Source organism: Mesoplodon densirostris, chromosome 13, assembly GCF_025265405.1.
Source record: "Mesoplodon densirostris isolate mMesDen1 chromosome 13, mMesDen1 primary haplotype, whole genome shotgun sequence".
In the NCBI taxonomy this organism is placed as follows: Eukaryota; Metazoa; Chordata; class Mammalia; order Artiodactyla; family Ziphiidae; genus Mesoplodon; species Mesoplodon densirostris.
The window spans coordinates 8075311-8095370 of NC_082673.1; the positions used below are offsets into that span (position 1 = coordinate 8075311).

Genomic DNA, 20060 nt, shown 5'->3' on the forward strand with positions numbered 1-20060 from the left:
ATTTCTTTTGGAAACATACCCATAAGTGGTATTGCTGGATCATGTGACGGTTCTATTTTTAACTTTGGGGGGAACCTCTGTACTGTTTTCCATAGCCATTGTATCATTTTGTAATCCCATCAACAATGCCCGAGGGAACCTGTGTGGACTTTAAAACTGTGTGTTTTGGTTTTTTTTTAAATCCTGAAGCAGAACTTTCAGATTTAAGACAACTTCATACATTTGGAACCCTGTAATCTGAACTGGGAAGGGGGTGGGCGTTGACCCATTTGCTCGAATACATTATGAGATAATTCCAAATGCAGTTATCTGTAACCAAAAGCAAAGTAGAAATTACTTTTTTGGCTAACTGGCATAATTTTATAATAAATCCCTATGTAATTTGGGTCTGTTTCTCAGGGTGGGGAGATAATCATCCTAATCACCATAACAGGGCTGTCTGGTTTAAAACAAACAACACAAAAAAAGGCTTTCGTGGACTCATCCCCAGGCCACTCTCCCATAGTGTCAATTGTGAAAGAAACAATGTGAAATTTTTAACTGAAGAGTGTACTATCGGAGACATTTTTTTTCCCTCTGTATGCTCTCTTATTTCCCCTGTTTTGCTAGTCTCCCTTATTGAGTTGAGAAGGCAGCTTCCCAGGTAAGCCGAAAGGTCCATAGTAGCAGGCTTTTAATCTATGGAAACTGGGTCTAAGAGCTGTAATTAGAAATTTTTAAAGTACACGCTTCAGTGAAACTTGAAGTGATGATAGGTGGGAGATGCAAATTGAGGCTCATTAGGTGTTCCTAGGTTGCTGCCCGTTCGTAATGCTGAACTTTATTAATAGTGACGCTAATGATGTCCCACTTCCTGGGACAGGCTGCGGTCCAGCCTGGGGACTGAAGCACCAGAGCGTCGAGAAGCTGACTGCAGGCTTCCATTGTCACCTGCTGACGTGCACCAACAATCTGTAGCCTACACAACAGTTACTTGTAAAACACGGGGACATTTTAGAGGTGGTGGTTATGCAACGTTCTCTCGTTTATGTGATTCACTGTTCATAATTTAAAAATGCTGAGTCTTATGTGTTGCGGCCACCTTCAGACCTCACACCAGTGTAAGGTGGTTCTGGTGGGTTTGGTTTATTTCCATGCTTGTTTGCTTTTTGTTTACTTTTGCTTTTCGCCTGCCCGTCTGCTTTTAAGCCTTTTCTGCTCTTCAGCTTCTCAGTGGATGTATGTATCTCGTAATTTTCACCAGGTCTTTGTTACAGTTTCGTGTGACTTTTCTTCTCCCTCCAGGATCGAGTAATGATAAACCGATTAGACAACATCTGTGAAGCAGTGTTGAAAGGCAAATGGCCGGTAAATAGGCGCCAGATGTTTGATTTCCAGGGCCTCATCCCCGGCTACACACCCCCCACTGCCGACAGTCCCCTGCAGAAGAGGAGCCTGGCCGAGCTCTCCATGGTGGTGGGCCAGGCGAGCATCAGCAGCAGCGAGGACCTCACCACTTCCCCTCAGTTGTCCAAGGTCAGTTAGAGCGCTTTGCTGGTGCCGCTTAAAGATAAGCTCCCTTGACTTGGTTTGGAAGCTCGTGTTCACTGGTCCTACTGAGAAATAAGGAGGCTGCTGTTTCCTCCGCTCCGTTCAGCAGCCTCGGATGTTTAATTCCTTAAGCTTCTCGTTCCTGGTTTCCGCGAGCCAGCCCGTGCAGCAGGTGCAGTTTTGGCTCACTCTTGTGTTGGGATTTCTCAACAGGAAGACGCCCTCAACCTCTCCGTCCCTCGCCAGCGGAGGAGGAGGAGGAGAAAGATCGAAATCGAGGCCGAAAGAGCTGCCAAGCGGCGAAACCTCATGGAGATGGTTGCCCAGCTGCGGGAGAATCAGGTGGTCTCGGAAAACGGACAAGAGAAAGTTGTCGATTTATCAAAGGCCTCGAGAGAGGCAGCAAGCTCTACCTCAAATTTTTCATCTCTTACTTCAAAGTTTATCTTGCCTAATGTCTCGGCGCCCATGTCTGATGCCTTTAAGACTCAAATGGAGCTGCTCCAGGCAGGCCTGTCCCGCACGCCCGCCAGGCATCTGCTCAACGGCTCCCTCGTGGATGGAGAGCCTCCCATGAAGAGGAGGCGGGGAAGGAGGAAAAACGTGGAGGGCCTCGACCTGCTGTTCATGAGCCACAAACGGACGTCATTGAGTGCAGTAAGTCCAGGGGCTGGCTCCCCCCGCGTGCCCGCGCCGGCGGCCCGGGTCCCGGCTCTGCTGCCCACTCCGGGGCGCGCGCCCCTCGGTGACGCGGCGCGAAAGCCGGCCCCTTCCGCTAAAGAAGGAGTCGCGATGGACAGAGTCGTGGTTCTGAGCCGGAAAACTGTGTTGAGCGTTGACGCAGATCACTCGGCCTGAACCATGGGTAGCTTGAGGATTTATTCTTCCCAAGATCCTAATACATTGATCACTCTCGGAAGACTAGCCCAAAACAAAAACGTGTTCTTCTGAGCCTGTAATCCTTGTCTCTGAACCCTCGAGGTGGAAAAAGCTTCTGCTCTTAAAAGTATCCGTCTGTTTGGGGCCTGGCGTTTATTAGATTCGTTCAGTTTCAGACTTAAGATTTGTGTTCGCATGCAAAGGTGGTGATTGCAAATTCTCTTGCCTCCAGAAGCAGATATTTTAAAAATCTCAACTGAATTGAGGTCTGTGCTAGTTTAGGTTTGCAAGAACTATGTGTGTCAGTGGATTTTGTCATCTTCTTCTTCAATTCAAAGGAAATGAGTGCAGTGTAATCAAAATAACTCTCTTCCTTAATCCGCTTCAACCAGTCACCTAAGAAAGTGCCGCCCAGCTAAGGATGAGGTTTTACCCCAGAGAACCCGATTACACGAAGTCTTTTTAAAGCACTAAAATGGGTACAAGGTACTGTAAGCATTTGGATTTGAAACCCGAATCAGCACAGAGGTGCTGGAGCTCCTGCCCAAGGAGATGGGATGCCGGCGGCTGGCCCATCCCCTGGGCGGTGGGACGCAGTTTGGGAAACACCGAGGGGAGACGTTTGTTTCAATATGTTTTTCCTTATTTCATTCCTATTATTATTTCCCCATTTTTTATTTCTTGAATTTAGAGGAAACTTAATAAAAGAGTAGGGAAGGCGTGGTCAAGTTAGAGTTTCGAAGTGACAAAATAGCCTTCACTGAAACTTGCCCCCTAAGTGGGGTCTGATTAAACCAGAAGCATCCGGGTGGTTAAAAGGTAATTTTCAAAACTCATTACGAATGTACCAGTGGTAGTAATGGTCATTTTTGTTGATCATCTGACTACTTCTAGAATCTTGAAAAATACACCTCACAGTGGATCAGCTGTGATTGTTTTTTCCCTAAGTTAAAACGCCATTTCTAGGTGTGTGGTCCCCAAAGTGGCATCGCCAGCCATTAGCTTCCTGCTGGGAACCACCCTGATGCTTTGATAGGTTTTGTTCACTGAACAAACATCAACAAGTCGGGAGTTTCTGCAGCTCACACACGGCTTCATTTACTGTCTTTCAATTTGAATCTCACGTTTGTCTGTGGACCCAGCGTCAGGGATTAACAGTCAGTGCGACCAAGTCCTATTGTAGTTATACACCCTATATTAAACTTACGGCTGACTTTATTCACTCACATATTTTAAGCTGTCCCTAGGAATTTATTGTTTTTTTTCTCCTGAGGTCATATTTAGCAACCTGGCTCAAAACTCCTAACAGATGCTAAGAGAATGTATTTTTATTTTTATTATTTTAATTTTTTTTTTAACTCTTAACTGTTGGAATTTGGGAATTCCTCACTTGGTATTATAGAGGGTTATGTGCATGCACATAAAATACAAGGAGAATGCTGATTGGTCTGTAAATAAACTGAGTAGTGAAGAGGTATACAGGTCGGCAAGGTTACTTGTGTGGAACAAGACAGATCCCAAAATGTTGTGTTGTGTTAGCATTCAAACTGGAGACCACTGTGCAGCTGTGAAAAGTAAGTAAGTTGTGAGAGCCAACCCCGCCCTGAGCCAAGCACGGGGATGCGAAGAATAAAGGCCCGACGGGTGCCTGCACCAGAGAACTCAGTGTAAAAGACGGGTGACAGATAAATAACAACATATCACTGTCGTGAGAAGCCCCTGGGGTACTCTGAAAACCCAAAGGAAGAATGGGACTGGAGGAGGAGGATATGGGGAGAAACAGACGGGGAAGTTTCCCTGGCGTTGGTCAAACCTCGGTGAAATTGCCAAGGTTGTATGGGGGTTAAGTCATTTGAAAAGAGGGGGCGGGGAGAGCATGTGCAAAGGCACTGAGGCCAGAGAGAGCCTATCATGTCTGGTGAACTGAAAGTTACTGGCCAGGGACTTTGGTGAGGAGGCAGCTTCAGCAGAGATAACCTTGGCGACAAGGTAGGCTGCAAACCAGGGGGGCTGTGATTGCCAGGCTGAAGAACCTGGATTTTATCCTGAAGGTGATGCGGATTCACTTATCAAAACAGCTGAAACAGGGGAGTGATGTAGCATGATTTTTGAGCAGAGTGGAGGTTGGATTAAAGAAGGGTGGAACTAGAATCAGGTGGACCGTTTAGGAGTAAATGCAGTGATACAGGCGGTCAGTGACGGAGACCTGAACCAAAGCGGGAACAGTAGGGATGGACAGATGGGCCTCACTGAAGAGGTCTGCAGGTTGAAATAACAGAGTTTGAGGACCAGTGGCTGGGTGATGGTAGAGTCTCAACTCTAACTCAGCGTCCGTTAGAGTGGATTTTTCCAGTGGTGCCACACACGGCTCATGTGAACGATGGTACTACCGACACAAGTGTACTGATCACAGAGTGCCAAAAAGCTAGGTATAAACTGGCTTTTGGAACATTGCTTTAATTATAATTTCTTTAATGATGCTATCCAGGGATCCCCAAAAGAGATTGAGCGGCTACCTTTCATGCATATCGGGCTCAGGCTCCACTGCCTGTGTCATGCTCCTAGTGGCTTGCTTAAGGTCTCAAACATGGAGCGGTGATGGACCACATCACATCAAAGTCCACAGTGATGGACTGTGAATTTTCTACCCCATTAACTCATTCTGCAGTGTGAAGAATGATACCTGTTCCATCTTCTCACTTAATAGCTGTTCCCAAACTGCCGTTGTTCCAAGTAACTTTTTTCCCTTTATGATCAGAGATCCATTATGCTAGGCTGGCGTCTCCTCGGGCTAGGATGTTGTCAGGATCTCTCTCTTCATGTGAGAATTCCGACCGTTGTCAACTTTCCGCAGGAGGATGCTGAGGTGACCAAAGCTTTTGAAGAAGATATAGAGACCCCACCTACAAGAAACATTCCTTCTCCTGGACAGCTGGACCCAGACACGCGGATCCCTGTTATAAATCTCGAAGATGGGACTAGGCTGGTGGGGGAAGAAGCTCCTAAAAATAAGGACTTAGTTGAATGGCTGAAGCTGCATCCCGCTTACACTGTTGATATGCCAAGTTACGTACCAGTGAGTATCACAGAGTGCGGAGTTGGGAGGATTCTTGCTCAGTCAGTCCATTTCCTTCTCCCACGCGATGGAGAAATCCCTGGTCCCCCTGCCTTTCGCCTGACTGTCTCGTCATCTCGGACGTTTCCTAGCTTTTGTCATTGTATGTTCTACACTAGAGAAACTAGCTTCAGGTCTGTCCTACGTGACGGGCGGCCTTGTAGTTATTTGAAGACGCCTAGTACACATTTCCTTGCTTTTTCCTTCTCCCACCAAATAGATGTGTTTTTTTTTTTTCTGTTACTCTTCACGTGGCGTGGTTTCCAGGGGGTTCTCCTTATTGGGAAGACACTCCCCAACGTGCTCTAATTGGTCTCTGGACTGGGTCTGCCCAGCACAGAATATTAGGAAGCTGTTACTGCAGAGACCTGAGCCGCTAACACAGCCCAAGACTTTATTAGCCTCTTAAACAAGTAACACTCAACGCCGTTTATTAAACATGAGACAGGATCTCCAGATGATTTGTCACTTAAACTGTTTGCTAGCTGGTTGTGCAGATGTTTTACGTCCTATAACTTATGTGACTGAATTTTTGAAAACTTAAGTGTAGGAGTTTACATTTTATCTTGTTGAGTTCCTGCCACTCAGAATGCACCCTCCTGCAAAGGCTCTTTTATCCCTTGGGTTGTTTCTCCTCATGTACAGTCGCATGTCGTAGATGTCGTAGATCACCTCTGTATCCACTCAAGTCTCTGAGTAGAGATTAGCAAAGGTACCAGAGAAAGTTTCCTTTTCAAATACCATGACTTGGTTAAACATTTGAAGAAAAGATTTTAAGCAAGTTATTGAGAGATAAAAGGAAAAGCATGTTCTCCGCTTCTAAGTTTGTTCCTTAAGTAAAGGAAAAAGAGAATAGTCTTTCCTTTCAAAGGAAACTATGGTTTCTAATAATTAAAATGATTCTTGAAACTTCCATAGTAATTGAAAATGGCTTGACGGTTCTGTTTGTCATTTATATAAGAAAGAACAAGTACTAAGTACAATTTTACTAAATATGATTTTTGTTTTTGTTTTTTTGCAGAAGAATGCAGATGTGCTGTTTTCCTCATTTCAGAAACCGAAACAGAAACGACATAGATGTCGAAACCCTAATAAATTGGATATAAACACTTTGACAGGAGAAGAAAGGGTGCCTGTTGTCAATAAACGAAATGGGAAGAAGGTAAACATTGGGAAAGGGAATTGACCTCTATGTGATTTCTTTTCCCAGAAAGAAGTGTTTTATTCTGACATCTTTTATAGGGGAAAAGAATCATGTTTCTTCCAGAATACCTGTATATTTATATGATCTGTGTACGTATATGTGTAGATACACAGACGGGAGGGGGAGAGGGAAGAATTTGTCTGTTTCTAAATCATTTTCCGAATGCCTCTCCCTAGATGGGTGGAGCTATGGCGCCTCCGATGAAGGATCTACCCCGGTGGCTGGAAGAAAACCCCGAGTTTGCAGTTGCCCCAGACTGGACCGATATAGTCAAGCAGTCTGTAAGTACAGACTCTGCCTTTCTGTCCAGAAAGGTATCTGTACAAAACTGTTTTCCTGAATTTTTCTTTATTTTCTGTGGGCCATTAATTATTCAATGATAACTTATTCTTGGCTTAAAAGAGTTGACATAATGCATCATTTTCATACATCATTAATACATCATCATTCCTTGTATCAATATGTCATTAATCCACCAAGGTAGATTAATTTGACAGCTCTGACTTAAAGGGATTGTATAGAAATATCCATTCACAGTCTTCCGAGGCAGACTTGCTCCGGGGAGGAATGCCCCAGGCTCCCCAGGTAAACGTGGCTAATAGCATCTTTGGAATGGAATTTATGGTGGTTGAGATCCTTAAGATTAACTGTGATTTCTGATTTTAAAATAAATGAAAAAATACAGCAATTCTGCCTAAGCATTAATCTCACTATTTCTTTTTTAAATTAATTTGTTTAAACGTCTTGATTTCTTTTTGTTTGTTTAAAGTATCCAGTAAAAGTGCTTATTTTTCTTTTGGTATACAGTTCTATCAGTCTTCACACATGGATGGTTTCTTGAACCACCATAATCAGAATACAGACAGTTCTGTGACTCACCCAAATTCCTTTGTATTATTCTCTGTCCCCACCCCTAGCCCAGGGCAACCGCTCGCTGATCTGTTCTCCATCCCTAGAGGTTTTGTCTTTTTGAGGATGTCACCTAAACAGAAGCATAAATTGCGTACCCTTTTTGAGACGGCTCCCTTCACTCATCGTATTGAGATTCATCCAAGTGGTTACATGTGTCACAGGTTTCGCTGCTGACCAGGCTCCTGGGTGTGGATGTACCCCTGGGTGTGGTTACCCATCACCCACGAAAGGACATCTGGGCTGTTTTCAGACTTTGACAATTATGAGTAGAACTGCTATAAACATTCATGTACAGGTTTTTGTGTGAACATGAGTTTTTGTTTCTCCAGGGTAGATGCTAAAATATAACTTTAAATTTTCCATAGTTTTCAACTTCCTTCTGATGTGATATTTCTCGAGTTAGCTATGGATGCAGATATCTTGACATTTACCTCACCGATAGAGTAGCCTTTAACATTTTTTTCTGCAATTCAGCATAATTCGGTGAGCTATGCAGTGCTAAAAAAGAGAAGTTTTGCTTTCCGAGGTCTGATCCTTGAGCTTCTAGAATGGAAATAATTGTGTATTTCCATTCCGAATGTCAGTGTTTAGTCCATCACAAAGTCCCGCGTGGAAATGAGGTTTTCTTCCGAAGCTTTGATAGCCCCTGTTTGCCTCTCCCTTCCTTTCAGGGTTTCGTTCCTGAGTCGATGTTTGACCGTCTTCTCACCGGACCCGTGGTGCGGGGAGAAGGGGCGAGCCGGCGGGGACGGAGGCCCAAAAGTGAAATCGCCCGCGCTGCCGCCGCCGCCGTGGCCTCCACGTCGGGCATCAACCCCCTGCTGGTGAACAGCCTGTTCGCTGGGATGGACCTGACGAGCCTGCAGAGCCTCCAGAACCTCCAGTCTCTGCAGCTGGCCGGCCTCATGGGCTTCCCTCCGGGACTGGCCACGGCCACGGCCACGGCCGCCGCCGCCGCCGGAGGCGACGCCAAGAACCCGGCCGCCGTGCTGCCCCTGGTGCTGCCGGGCGTGGCCGGCCTGCCCGGCATGTTCGGGCTGGGCGGGCTGCTCAACACCCCGCTGTCCGCCGCCGCCGCCGCCGCCGCGGCCGCGGCCGCCGGCAACACCGCCGCCGCCGCCGGCCCCGCGGAGCCGGAAGACGGCGCGTGCAAAGCGGAGGAGAAGGGCAACGAGAACGAGGACGAGAACAAGGACTCGGAGAAAAGCACAGACGCCGTTCCGGGCCCGGACTCTGCGAATGGCTCTGTTGGTGCTGCTACTGGCCCGGCCGGCCTGCCCTCCAACCCGCTCGCGTTCAACCCCTTCCTCCTGTCCACCATGGCCCCGGGCCTCTTCTACCCGTCCATGTTTCTACCTCCGGGACTGGGGGGATTGACGCTGCCGGGCTTCCCCGCCTTGGCGGGACTGCAGAACGCCGTGGGCTCCGGCGACGACAAGGCTCCCGACAAGGCCGAGGGGGGCGCCTTTCAGGAAGAGGAGACCCTCGAGGGCAGCGACGCCGAGGAGAGCCTGGACAAGACGGCGGAGTCCTCAGTCTTAGAAGACGAAATAGCACAGGGCGAAGAGCTAGACTCACTCGACGGGGGGGACGAAATAGAAAACAATGAAAATGATGGATAAGCAGTACCAGTTTCAGTTAAAGTGTTTAAAACTTCTGACAAGTGGTAGTCCTACTGTTTACACTCACACTTAATGTTCATGCCTAGTTTTTATAAGCTGTTCTGTAACATAGTGTAGCAAAAGAAAAAAAAAGTCCAAGTCATGTTATACAGGTGTGTCAAAAGGTATCTTGGTCATTAAGTATTGTGCAGTGCATTATTTATTATCCCTAGGAGAGATGAAATTTGAGAGATGATCATGTCTTTTTAAGGAAACTTACATAATGCTCTGCTTTTTTGTTTCGTTTTTTCCTTTTCCTTTTCTTTTGGTACCATTGGTATTATAATAAAGAGCAATTTGTAACCAAGTGGCACGAATGGAAGGAAGTGCTGCTCAAAGGAAGTATGAAGTTATATATTTAATTTTTTAATTTTAATTTTTTTGCTGTGAAGGTCAAGATGAAATTTACCATACATATCACCCTTGCTCATTTGTTTCCCTTTTTGACTACACGGGGGTTCCCGCACTTGCGCATCCCACACATCCACACACTCTGACAATCTCCACCTTAGTGTGAGCGTCTCTGTCCCGAGGCGCAGCAATAAGAAGGCAGCTGTTGAATGTGAAGGGTCCCTTTGGAAATTAACCTACTGGGAGGGTTCTTGCCAGACAGAACTGCAGTTCCATTGTCTCGTGGTCTTGTAATGCACTGGTATAAACAAAATAAATAGATGAATAAATAAAGAGTGAGAGAAGAATCAGGTACCTTTTTTAAATTAAAGGACTTTGTTACTTTAGCCACAAGCTAAAACAGCATTACCTCAGCTCTAAACTAGCCTTGAAGTTTACAGACATGACTTTGTAAATGTATTGTTTTTCTTTGTTGTGATGTCCTTTTATTTTTTTTCCCTTTGAAAACTGCTATCATGTAAGATAAAATGTAAATTGCTGCCAACTGTAGTAATGATGCTTTTAATAAAAGTGACCCATGATATGCAGAGATGTAATTATAGAATGTAGTAGGGTAGGGGAACTGGTTTCACTCTATTTTTTGTATTCGCAATAGATGCAAATACAGCATTCTGGCCTTTGTACAGTTTCTTGATATATCCTCCTATACCAGATTAGCTGTTGGTAATACGCTAAACTGATTGTCTTCCGACTAGACTGGAAGAAAAACCTCACATTACCTTGACATAATTCCACTCCAGATATCTCAGCAGCACCACACGCAGAAACCTCCCATTACTCCCTCAAAAGGGCATGCGAGGCTGAGACTACTTAAAAAACGTGTGCAGCGTCTGATAACATGGAACACCGAGGAACAAAGGGTCAAAAGAAAAACGAGGCTTTAATAGGCACAATATCTGGGTCATTTATCCTCGGTTAATGGGTAGAAAAACACAATGCCGTGGTGTCAGCAAGGGACGCAAAGGCACTCTCGTGTCCTGAGGACCCGGGCTCGGTGCCAGCGCCACGGAGCCCCGCGTGGAACGAGGAGGGAGCCGCTGCAGCAAGCGCAGGCGAGCGCGAGCACGCGCACGCGCACGCAGACGCACAGTGCAGGCACGCAGCGCACGTGCAGGTACGCGCACGCACAGGCTGAGAGCCGCTGGTTCGGGCGCCCCTTTGAGGTAAGGTAGAATTTGAGATTCTCTGTTTCACCTTGTAATGTCACCTGACCAAACACAAAGCCCCATGTCCCTGCAGTTAAAAAGGAGGGGAAGAGAGGGTAAGGGTGGTCTGCGGTGGCTCCCTGCACACCGCCCCCGGGACGCGCCCAACCCGTCCCCCGCCCGACGTGGCACAAGACAGGCTGTCCGAGTCCCTTTCAGATAATGAGGTTCCGTGAATTAGCATCGCAAGATGAAAATATACCCATGATGATTCTGGAAAAGGAGCTCCGTGAAGCCTCCACCTTAGACGCCCCGTGGTGGCTTCACCAGTCACCTCACCGTGACTCTTCGTTCTTGAAAGTGAGCGCCTGGGTAGTGTGCGGGCAGGAAAGTGCCTTTCGTAAATCAACTGTACTTCAATAAAAACAATAATTAAAATTAAATTTAAAAAGAATTTTTTAAAAAGAATAGCTTCGGGAACAGAATTCTTCGAACGTGGAAAATAAGACGACTTCCACAAAGTATAAAGAACTTAAATATTTAAATAACTGAAAGACTTTTTAAGCCTTAAAATAGGACCTTAGGTAGGGAGGATATGTTTCATAAAGTGAGTCTTAAAGGGACTTCTTCTGAAATTCTTTATAGCGTTGGAAGTTTTCCTATGACCTTCTGTAAATAGAGCACACGATGTGACTCTGTCCCTGTTAAAGGAAGATGCTGAGAATAATGACGATCTTCAAAGCAGAGGCATCAATTGCTTGTGGCCAGAAGGAACCCTGACATGATAGGTAGGTCAGCAGCCGGCCCTGAGTCATCTGGGATTTACCTGTGAAGGTGGCCTTGAAGTCATGCAAGTTTCCAAACGCAAAAAATGCGTTTGTTTGTTTTTTCTAATGGAGTTAATTCTCGACGTGAGATCTCGAATTTGCCTAAGTAAGAAATATTTTAAATTCAGTCTGATCTTTCATAACTGGTGTTTGTCCTGTGCTTGTATAAATTAAGCACTGAGGTGCTCAGTGCTTTCCATGGCGTTGCTGTTTCACCGTCACTTCTCTTCTGTGAGGGAAGTGCTGCTTTCCAGGAGGAAACAGAGACTTGGAGGCTTTAAGTAACTTGCTAGCAGTAAGTACAGGAGCTGGATCTGAACCCAGGCAGTCTAACATTAGAGCTTCCTTACAGTTTCCTGAAATACTGCACTCTGGTCTCTGAAATAAAATAGTTATTTAGTGATGATTTGAAGTGTCTAGGGCTTTTGTATTTTTATGTTTCCCCCCCTTACCCCTCCATAAGGGACCTTAAATCTCAGATTGGGAATTAAGAGGCAGAACCTGGAAGAAGAGTGTGAGCTCTGACTAGGCAAACTTGAGTCCCAGTTACCTCATTTAAATTTGGATTTATCTTGCCCCGTGAATGTTTCTATTTTATGAAGAAGTCAAGTCTTTAGAAAAGATTAACTTAAGCCTCAAAGCTAGCAAATTGCAAACCTGGTATTTCAACTCAGATTGATCTAACTTCTGGGGTATTTCAGCCCTAGGCATTAACCACTGCGCTGGGGTGATTAACATTCAGCAACAAACCTTTACTGGGTGCTATGCGCTAGGTACTGTTTTAGTGGCAAGAATATAGCAAAAACCAAAAATAGACTAGGGCCCTGCTGTCAGTGGGCTTATCTGCTAATAGGAAGAGACAGGTGATACACAGATACAAATACAATTTTTGTAGATGGGGGAATACTATTCAATAAGGTGATGGGGTGGTCAGGCAGGAGCTCTCTGTGGAGGGGACAACTCTGCTTACACCTGAGTGATGAGAAGCAGTGGCCAGACGAAGCTGGTTGGAGAACGTTCCAGGCAAATGGAAGAGCCAATACAAAGGTCCTGTGTTGACTGTGAGCTTGGAGGAAGCGGGGGCAGGGAGGCTGTTTGCCTAGAAGATTTGGGGGGTAGGGACCAAACCTGTCCTGGTGGAGGACTTGGATGTCTTTTCTAAGTGCCATAGAAAGTTCCTTGGAAGGTTTTCTGCAGAGAATTGATATCATATTCATGTTTCTAAAAAAATAATCACTATGGCTGCAATGTGAAAAAAATGGCTTGTAAAGAAGAATCAGGAGCCCCATTTGGGAGACCGTTGTAGCAGCCTTGGATCAAGGCAGTAGGTAGCAGTGGAGATGGAAAGCAGTAAATGGCTGTGGGCTATGTTTTAAAGAAATAGAGCCTCCATTTACATTAAGTGAATAATTTGAATTAACTTTTCAGGATTACTCCTACTGAAATATACCCAAAGGTAAAACCAACAGATGGAGAACGTACACTTTTTTGTTTTTAATTCTATGATTACTGTTAATAGAAAAGGTGCTAGGAACAGAAATCTTTCCGTCCATGTCCTGTTACAAAGTTATCTTTTCAGTTCAATGAAAATTATTTGTTAATTATCTTTGGGAAGAGTTTTCAGCAATTATTTCTAACAGGTAGCGGAGGTAGGAAGGTGGGTGCGTCGTTGAAGTGATGTGTGTGCAGTGAACATCAGTGCGCCTCCAGAGCCATCAATAAATTTAAATTAGGAAGCAAAACAATGTAAATGACCTCTCCTAACAGGCACTTAAAAGTTAGAATATACCTTATGCATTCAACTTGGCTCTCTAATGAGCAATGTTGTGTATTTTCTTAGCACAGGTAAGATTTACCATCGTTTTATAGACATTTTATAGTAAAGTAAACTACATTTGGCAAAATAGGTGTATAAATTACCATCCGGAATATTTAATCTAACATAAGACTCCTTCAGTGAAAGTATTTCATCATTGAATTTTTTGTTGGGAGACTCACCTAATTTGGAGATTTTTTTTCTTGTAGGAGTTAGAATGGTGATTTTCGAAGTATTTTGAGCTATAGAAATCATTTCTATGTCTAAGGTTTTTGCTGAACTTTCCTAATGCTCTAGACCAGAACTAAAAAACTCCCTGTGTGTATGTGTTGGCAATATAGGTCCACCGTCCTAATGGGCCTATTGGTCTGTGGATCTTATTTTGGATCTACCGATGTAGAGTTGATTTTTCATTTGCATCTCCTTGATGAACGTTTACCATGTAATTTAAATGAAATTGAAGAATAGGGTAATGACAATTAAAATTTCAAATATTCTTTCATCTGACATCTTTAGCTCCAGAACGATTGACTTATCATTTGTGTAGCTCCTAAACTGGTTGAAGTTTTCATCATTTGAACAAAGATGGCAGAACCCATCTCCAAACGCGATACAGACATGTTATTTAAGTGTAGTGCTGTCTTCCAGCAGTTTTCTTCCTGTGAACGTTTCTCACTCGCGAGGTCTTTACTGGGCTCCAAGATAAATCTGTCATGGTGAATCTGAGTTACAGCTGAAGGACCACATAATAGATTTATTCTAAGGTATAATAAAGAGAAACACTAAGTCAAAATATGGTTTAGGCATCACTTAATACTCTACTCTTGGTGGTTTCCTCCGTCATCCCTTGCCCGCCTCTGCATTTTGATCTGAAAATTACAGGAATTTTGATTGATTTCAGAATTACACATGAGAGGGACCTGATTCTTTCCCGTGACTCAAGCCAGGTACTGCAGTAGCTTCACATCCTTTGCATCCCCAAACCATCTCCTAATTGTCAGCTGCAGTTAACGCGACTTCAACTTGGCTGTAGGCTGGGTGACTGAAACCTAAGCGGGCTGTAAATTTAATAGTTTGGGGAGCACACATCACGTCTTGGAACGGAAAATTCATCCTGTTCAACACGTTTCACCATGTTTCCTTGGGAGTCGGGAAGCTCTTAACATTTTAGAATTCAGCATTTTTGTTTGGTAATAGGCACTCGTGAGTTAACCCAGAGCACAGCCTGGCGAGTTAGCTCGGAGTTCTTGCCACCAGCCGTTTACCTGGTGAGGCAGGATCTCTTGCCCGAGTCTGAGTGCTGGGACAGGTGTGGTGGCGAGAACTAGTATTTAGGCTCCTCCAGTGTAAGCCGTGTCCAGCAGTGGGCTGTCTGTGTGAAGTATAAACCTGCCAGTCTTGTTCATTCAAGTCCGTGAGCTTAAACAAAAACTCCCAACCTAAAATAGAATAAGCTACACACTCTTTTAATAACAGCTGATGTTGTGATCTGAATAACAAGCCAGAAGGTTGCAGTCTCTCATGCTGCAAGACCAGAGTACCCCAGGACAGGATGACTGAAAGATGTTCAAGTTCAAAAAAGAAAAAAAAAAAACTGTATACCATTACGAGCTTGCTTTATTTACATCCATGCTGACTTTATGATAGAACCTGCGCAACTGATAGTCTAAATATCCTTGCACGTTCTTGAAGCTTATTCCTTAGAGTTTTTGGATAGTGAATCGCGTATCTGAATGGCCCTAGCAGGCAGCCCCAGCTAAGTCTGGGACTTGAAGTCCCTGCAGGGATGGGACACGGCCTTGGCAGCCTCCACCCCTACAGGGCTTTTCTGGGCAGTTGTGGGTCTCAGGACGGATTTGCATATCTGTAGCTGCAGAGCTCCTGTTCCCTCACAAGGCTGGAAGCCCTGCGAGGCGCCTCTGGGATCCTTTCCATCTGATTGTCAGTGCCCCTGGAAAATGAGAGCAGCCGCCGTGTCTGACTGCGGAGGCAGTGTTCTTGCTGGACGAAGCTGGCCTGCTTCTCAGCCTGGCCTGCTCTGGGGAGCCGCTGGACCGACTCAGTGGCCTGAAGGGTTACATGAAACCACTTAAAAGTCTCCCTTTCCCCCTCACTCTCCAAAACGTAAAGTTACAAACAAACCCCAAACCCCCTTTTCTCTCGAGCCTCATCTTGTGCAGAGCCTGTGTGTTCTGAGAGGAAACAGAGTAACACAGCAATGGCAGCTCGAGGACAAGGGGCTGGGCTCTGCCGCTCAGCCTCCAGGCGGCTCTTGAGAAAAAAAACACCACTGGCCATCAGGACAGCCTGAGGGGGGAGGGCAGGATGCAATTAAAGCTGAAAGTGTCCCTTTACGTTTCAACCAGAAAGCTGTCCATTGCTAGGAGATCCTCAGGTATCAAATGTTTATTACCATTAAAATCCTCCCGTGGGGGACAGTCACTGCAAAAACCCAAATACCGTTTGTAATGTCAGAGAAACAAAAGCTTTTGTGTTTATATTGTTGTTGTTGTTGTTGTTGTTGTTTAATTTATTTATTTATTTTTGGCTGTGTTGGGTCTTCATTTCTGCGCGAGGGCTTTCTCCAGTTGTGGCGAGCGGGGGCCACTCTTCATTGCGGTGTGCGGGCCTCTCACTATCGCGGTCTCCCTTGTTGCAGAGCACAGGCTCCAGACGTGCAGGCTCAGTAGTTGCGGCTCACGGGCTCAGTAGTTGTGGCTCGCAGGCTCAGTAGTTGTGGCTCACGGGCCTAGTTGCTCCGTGGCATGCGGGTTCTTCCCGGACTAGAGCTCGAACCCGTGCCCCCTGCATTGGCAGGCAGATTCTCAACCACTGTGCCACCAGGGAAGCCCCTGTTGTTCTTTTTAATGTGGTTTGGGAGCAGGCCAAATGCGCACAACAGCTGTGACCTGTGAAAGGTGAGAGGGGACTGGGCGACGAAGGTGGAAAATAGGCGCAGGAAGAAAAGCAGTTTTGCAAATCATCTGGTGTTCCTCCTTGTATTTGGAGCTCAGATGACTAAATGGCCAAAAACTCATCTCCGGTCCACATGTTCCCAGCACGCTTGAACTTATTCTCTGTGTACGTCTGTGTGCATCAGACAGCGCATGATTTTACTTTGCAGGTGGTTTATAGCGTTAAGGCACAGGGAAAAGGGAGAACTGGTCGCAGCGCTCCCACTGTCTAAAATGCTGCTGACGTGGCACATGTATCTTCATGGGTGACGGGAGTCTGGTGCCTCTCCCTGCCCTCAAGAAAACACAGAAATCCACCGTAACTGGAGGGTTTAGGCAGACTTAGGTTTTAGTAGCCGTTCCAGGTACACAGTATCCTGGCCAGTTGATTGTCAGCTGTGTGTAAATGTAGTGAATACTTCAGGTGGGCCTGAGCCCGCAGATCCTGGAGGAGGGGGGGCACGATGGGTTGTCCTCGGCTCCAGGTAATTTTAGCTCCCTGCACCTGACAGCCTCATTTCCAGAGCACCAGCAGCTTGAACTGATCTCGATTAACTCGAAGGCGAGGCCATCTGGGCTTCTGGATCATTGCCACTCCCCCCACAAAAAAAAGTTTAGAAACGTCAGTTGCACGGCTCACACATCAGCGCCTCCTGCATGAACGTGGTCGTGATGCCTCTTTTCTTGTTGGTGCACCAGCGGTGATCTGAAAATGACGGCGGCAGGGCCGAGGACAGCATCCCTGCGGCCCGTGCCCAAGGCCGATTTCCCCCTGGACCTGGACACCCTTGCTTGGTGGATTCAGGCAGCCGTTCTGTGCTCGGGGCTTCCTACAAGAAGCCTCCTCTTCTCTCAAGGACAAGCGTCATGGAGTCTTTTTGTGTACGAAGGACACTTTTTTTAAAGCTCACTAGGGAAAGGGAATAATAGGCATCATTCTTGTTCTTAAGCAGCCATCAGTTGGCAAATATTTAATGTGCAGCTAGAGGGTATGCCAGGGGGGAGACGCGGGACAAAGGGTGTAGTCAGGGTCCTTGCTCTCTGGGCCCTTCGCGTGTTGCTGACGTAGTGCGTGTAAATAATATATACCTGCCTGCGATTTCAAGATTTCAAAGCACGAATGCAGGCATTATCTCAGCTGATAGAATTTTGAAACCACAAGTTAGTTGTGAGTTTAGAGATGAAAGATATTAAGGCTCAGCCATCCCAGAGTAGCAGGTGGCCTACTTGGGTCTTGCAGGCAGGTGTTTGGACTGTAAACCCAGAGATCTCTCTGCCACGTTATGACAGCTGGCAGGCAACTCCACTGTACACAGCGGGGCAGCCCTGCACGGCCAGAGTTCGGTTCTCCTCTGAGCCTCACCGCCCTCGTTTGTAAACTTGGAATAAAAATAATAATAGGGCTTCCCTGGTGGCACAGTGGTTGGGAGTCCGCCTGCTGGTGCAGGGGACACGGGTTCGTGCCCCGGTCCGGGAGGATCCCACATGCCGCGGAGCGGCTGGGCCCGTGAGCCATGGCCGCTGAGCCTGTGCATCCGGAGCCTGTGCTCCACAACGGGAGAGGCCACACAGTGAGAGGCCCACGTACCGCAAAAAAAAAAAAAAATAATAATAATAATAATAATAATAACACCAAACATGCCTTCCTTGTAGTGTTGTGGGAAGATTAGAAATTGTGACTGTGCAAAGTCCTCAGCGCCTGCCACTGAATTGACACGCAGTAAAGGATGACTTTAAAACCATCCTGAAACTAACACAGCATCGTAAAGCGGTTATACTCCAATAAAAAAAAGTCTTAACAAAAGTAAATGAAACCATCCTCATCTATCGAGTTAGCCAAGCGGCGTAGGAGGTGCAGTTGAAGAGCACTGAGGGAGGGGTGGGGTGACGGGTCTGCAAGGAAGGTCCCACAGAAATGAGGCTGATGCCCGTCCTGAAAATGCTGGCGGGCAAGAGCAATGCAGAGCCTGGAGGAGGGAGTCCGGGTGGCGGCGAGGCTTCCAGGGCGCTGGCTCTCAAACACCAGAGAGAAATACGAGTGGCACTGGGACCTGGTACATGTTCACATTTGGATATGAATTTTTTTCAAAGCTTCACACAGTATAACATATCCTTACATCCTCTAATGCACTCTTCTCTGTTGTATCCTATTCCATTAAAAAAATAAATGTTCACGCCCCTCTAAATTGATTTTAGGATACACTAAATGAATGGTTATTGGAAAATTATTTGAACAAATTGAAATTTCAATTATTTGAATAAATTGAAATCTATAATTGCCTGCTTTTTGGAAAATTGTGCTTTAAAACAAGGACTTTTAACTTGGGCCTGTGGATGGGCTTTGTGGGAGGGAGGTGAAGGTGGCCTCAGATTTCCTGGAGTCGGATGCACACCTGTGTGTGTATGCGGTTTTCTGGAAAGAGGGTCCCTAAGTTTCATCTGGTTTTCAAAGCATCTGACTCCCTCTTTGAGAGGGTAGTGAGAAAGAGAACCAGAAAATTAAGTGTGCGTTGATTGGGACTCGCTTTTAATGCCACTTAGAAATGGAGAACTGATGAAAGACCAGTCCCTGAAGAGGAAAGCCCAGTTCACAGTTAAACCGAGCATCCTCCACACGTCTCCTGGATAGAGGACGCCTCTGTCCATTGTGTAACAGCCAGCGGCCATGACGGCCCTTTTTTCAACTGCACCAAGTCGGGGTGGAAGGAGCACCCACCATATAGGCCTGTTTTGAAGACTGGATGAGCTAATGCATAGAGAACAATGAGCAGAATGGGCACAAGATAAACACATTCACAATGTCAGCTATTGTGCACACGGACCCTGCGTGATGGTGGTGCCACAGGGAAGGTTGTCCCCATTGTATCTGCTCCATTCTTGTATGAGTGTGTGTGTTTGTTTTTAGTAGAATGAATTATTTCCCTCATTCATTAGGATCGAGGCTGATAGATAGAAATTCAGGGCAATCAAATATATGTCTGGGCCTCTCCGCACGGTCCTCATACAAAGCTAGAGGAGAGAAACGAGTCCTTTCCTCCCTCTCTGGCTTCTGGAAGCCGGCCCCAGGGCCTGAATGGCATGCCTGCCAGGCTACCCCAGGTTCCTGGGTGCCCATGTGCCTTGCTTGCCAGATGGCAGACAACGCCCAGGACCTGCACTCGGGCCCCTACTCACCCTTTGGTATAAAAATCAAATCAGAAGAAAACAAAATAGGCCCGAGAGGGTTGCCCTCCACTTTCCATCCTTTTGAGGAAGCATGTGAGTTGAGAAGGAAAACGCCTCTGTGTGTGCGTTGCTTGCCTTTGGGGGAGGCTGGATCTCTGCCTTTTTATCTGCGAAGCCTACCACACTGTCTGCTGTCACGCTGCTCAGTCACGACGCCTGGCTCCACACAGCAGTGGCTCTGCTGGACACAGCAGGAGGCAGTGCGTCAGCTCAGGCTGTGCTGGACACAGATGGAGCGTGAGGTCAGGTCCTGCTCCCAGGAGGGGCTGACATGCAAGCAAACAAGTCCTCTGCCAGAACCAGCTCTTCTTTTCTGGAGCTTGGCTTAAAAGGACACAGAGACAAAAGGTTTCGCTGCTTTTAACAGCTCATACCTGGTAA

The 20060-nt window shown here is 46.2% G+C and overlaps 1 protein-coding gene across 4 annotated transcripts in view; it reads left to right on the forward strand.

Moving 5' to 3' along the window:
* Positions 1–10263, forward strand: part of CHD7 (chromodomain helicase DNA binding protein 7) — a 182577-nt gene extending 172314 nt beyond the window's left edge. For all 4 annotated transcript variants that reach the window (XM_060116501.1, XM_060116504.1, XM_060116505.1 and 1 more), the window contains 6 exons: positions 1285–1515; positions 1744–2187; positions 5264–5485; positions 6546–6686; positions 6905–7009; positions 8312–10263. In XM_060116501.1, coding sequence (XP_059972484.1) covers positions 1285–1515; positions 1744–2187; positions 5264–5485; positions 6546–6686; positions 6905–7009; positions 8312–9262 — 2094 coding nt within the window. In that variant the 3' untranslated portion in view covers positions 9263–10263. The remainder of the gene's footprint in view (positions 1–1284; positions 1516–1743; positions 2188–5263; positions 5486–6545; positions 6687–6904; positions 7010–8311) is intronic.
* Positions 10264–20060: the final 9797 nt, after the last annotated feature.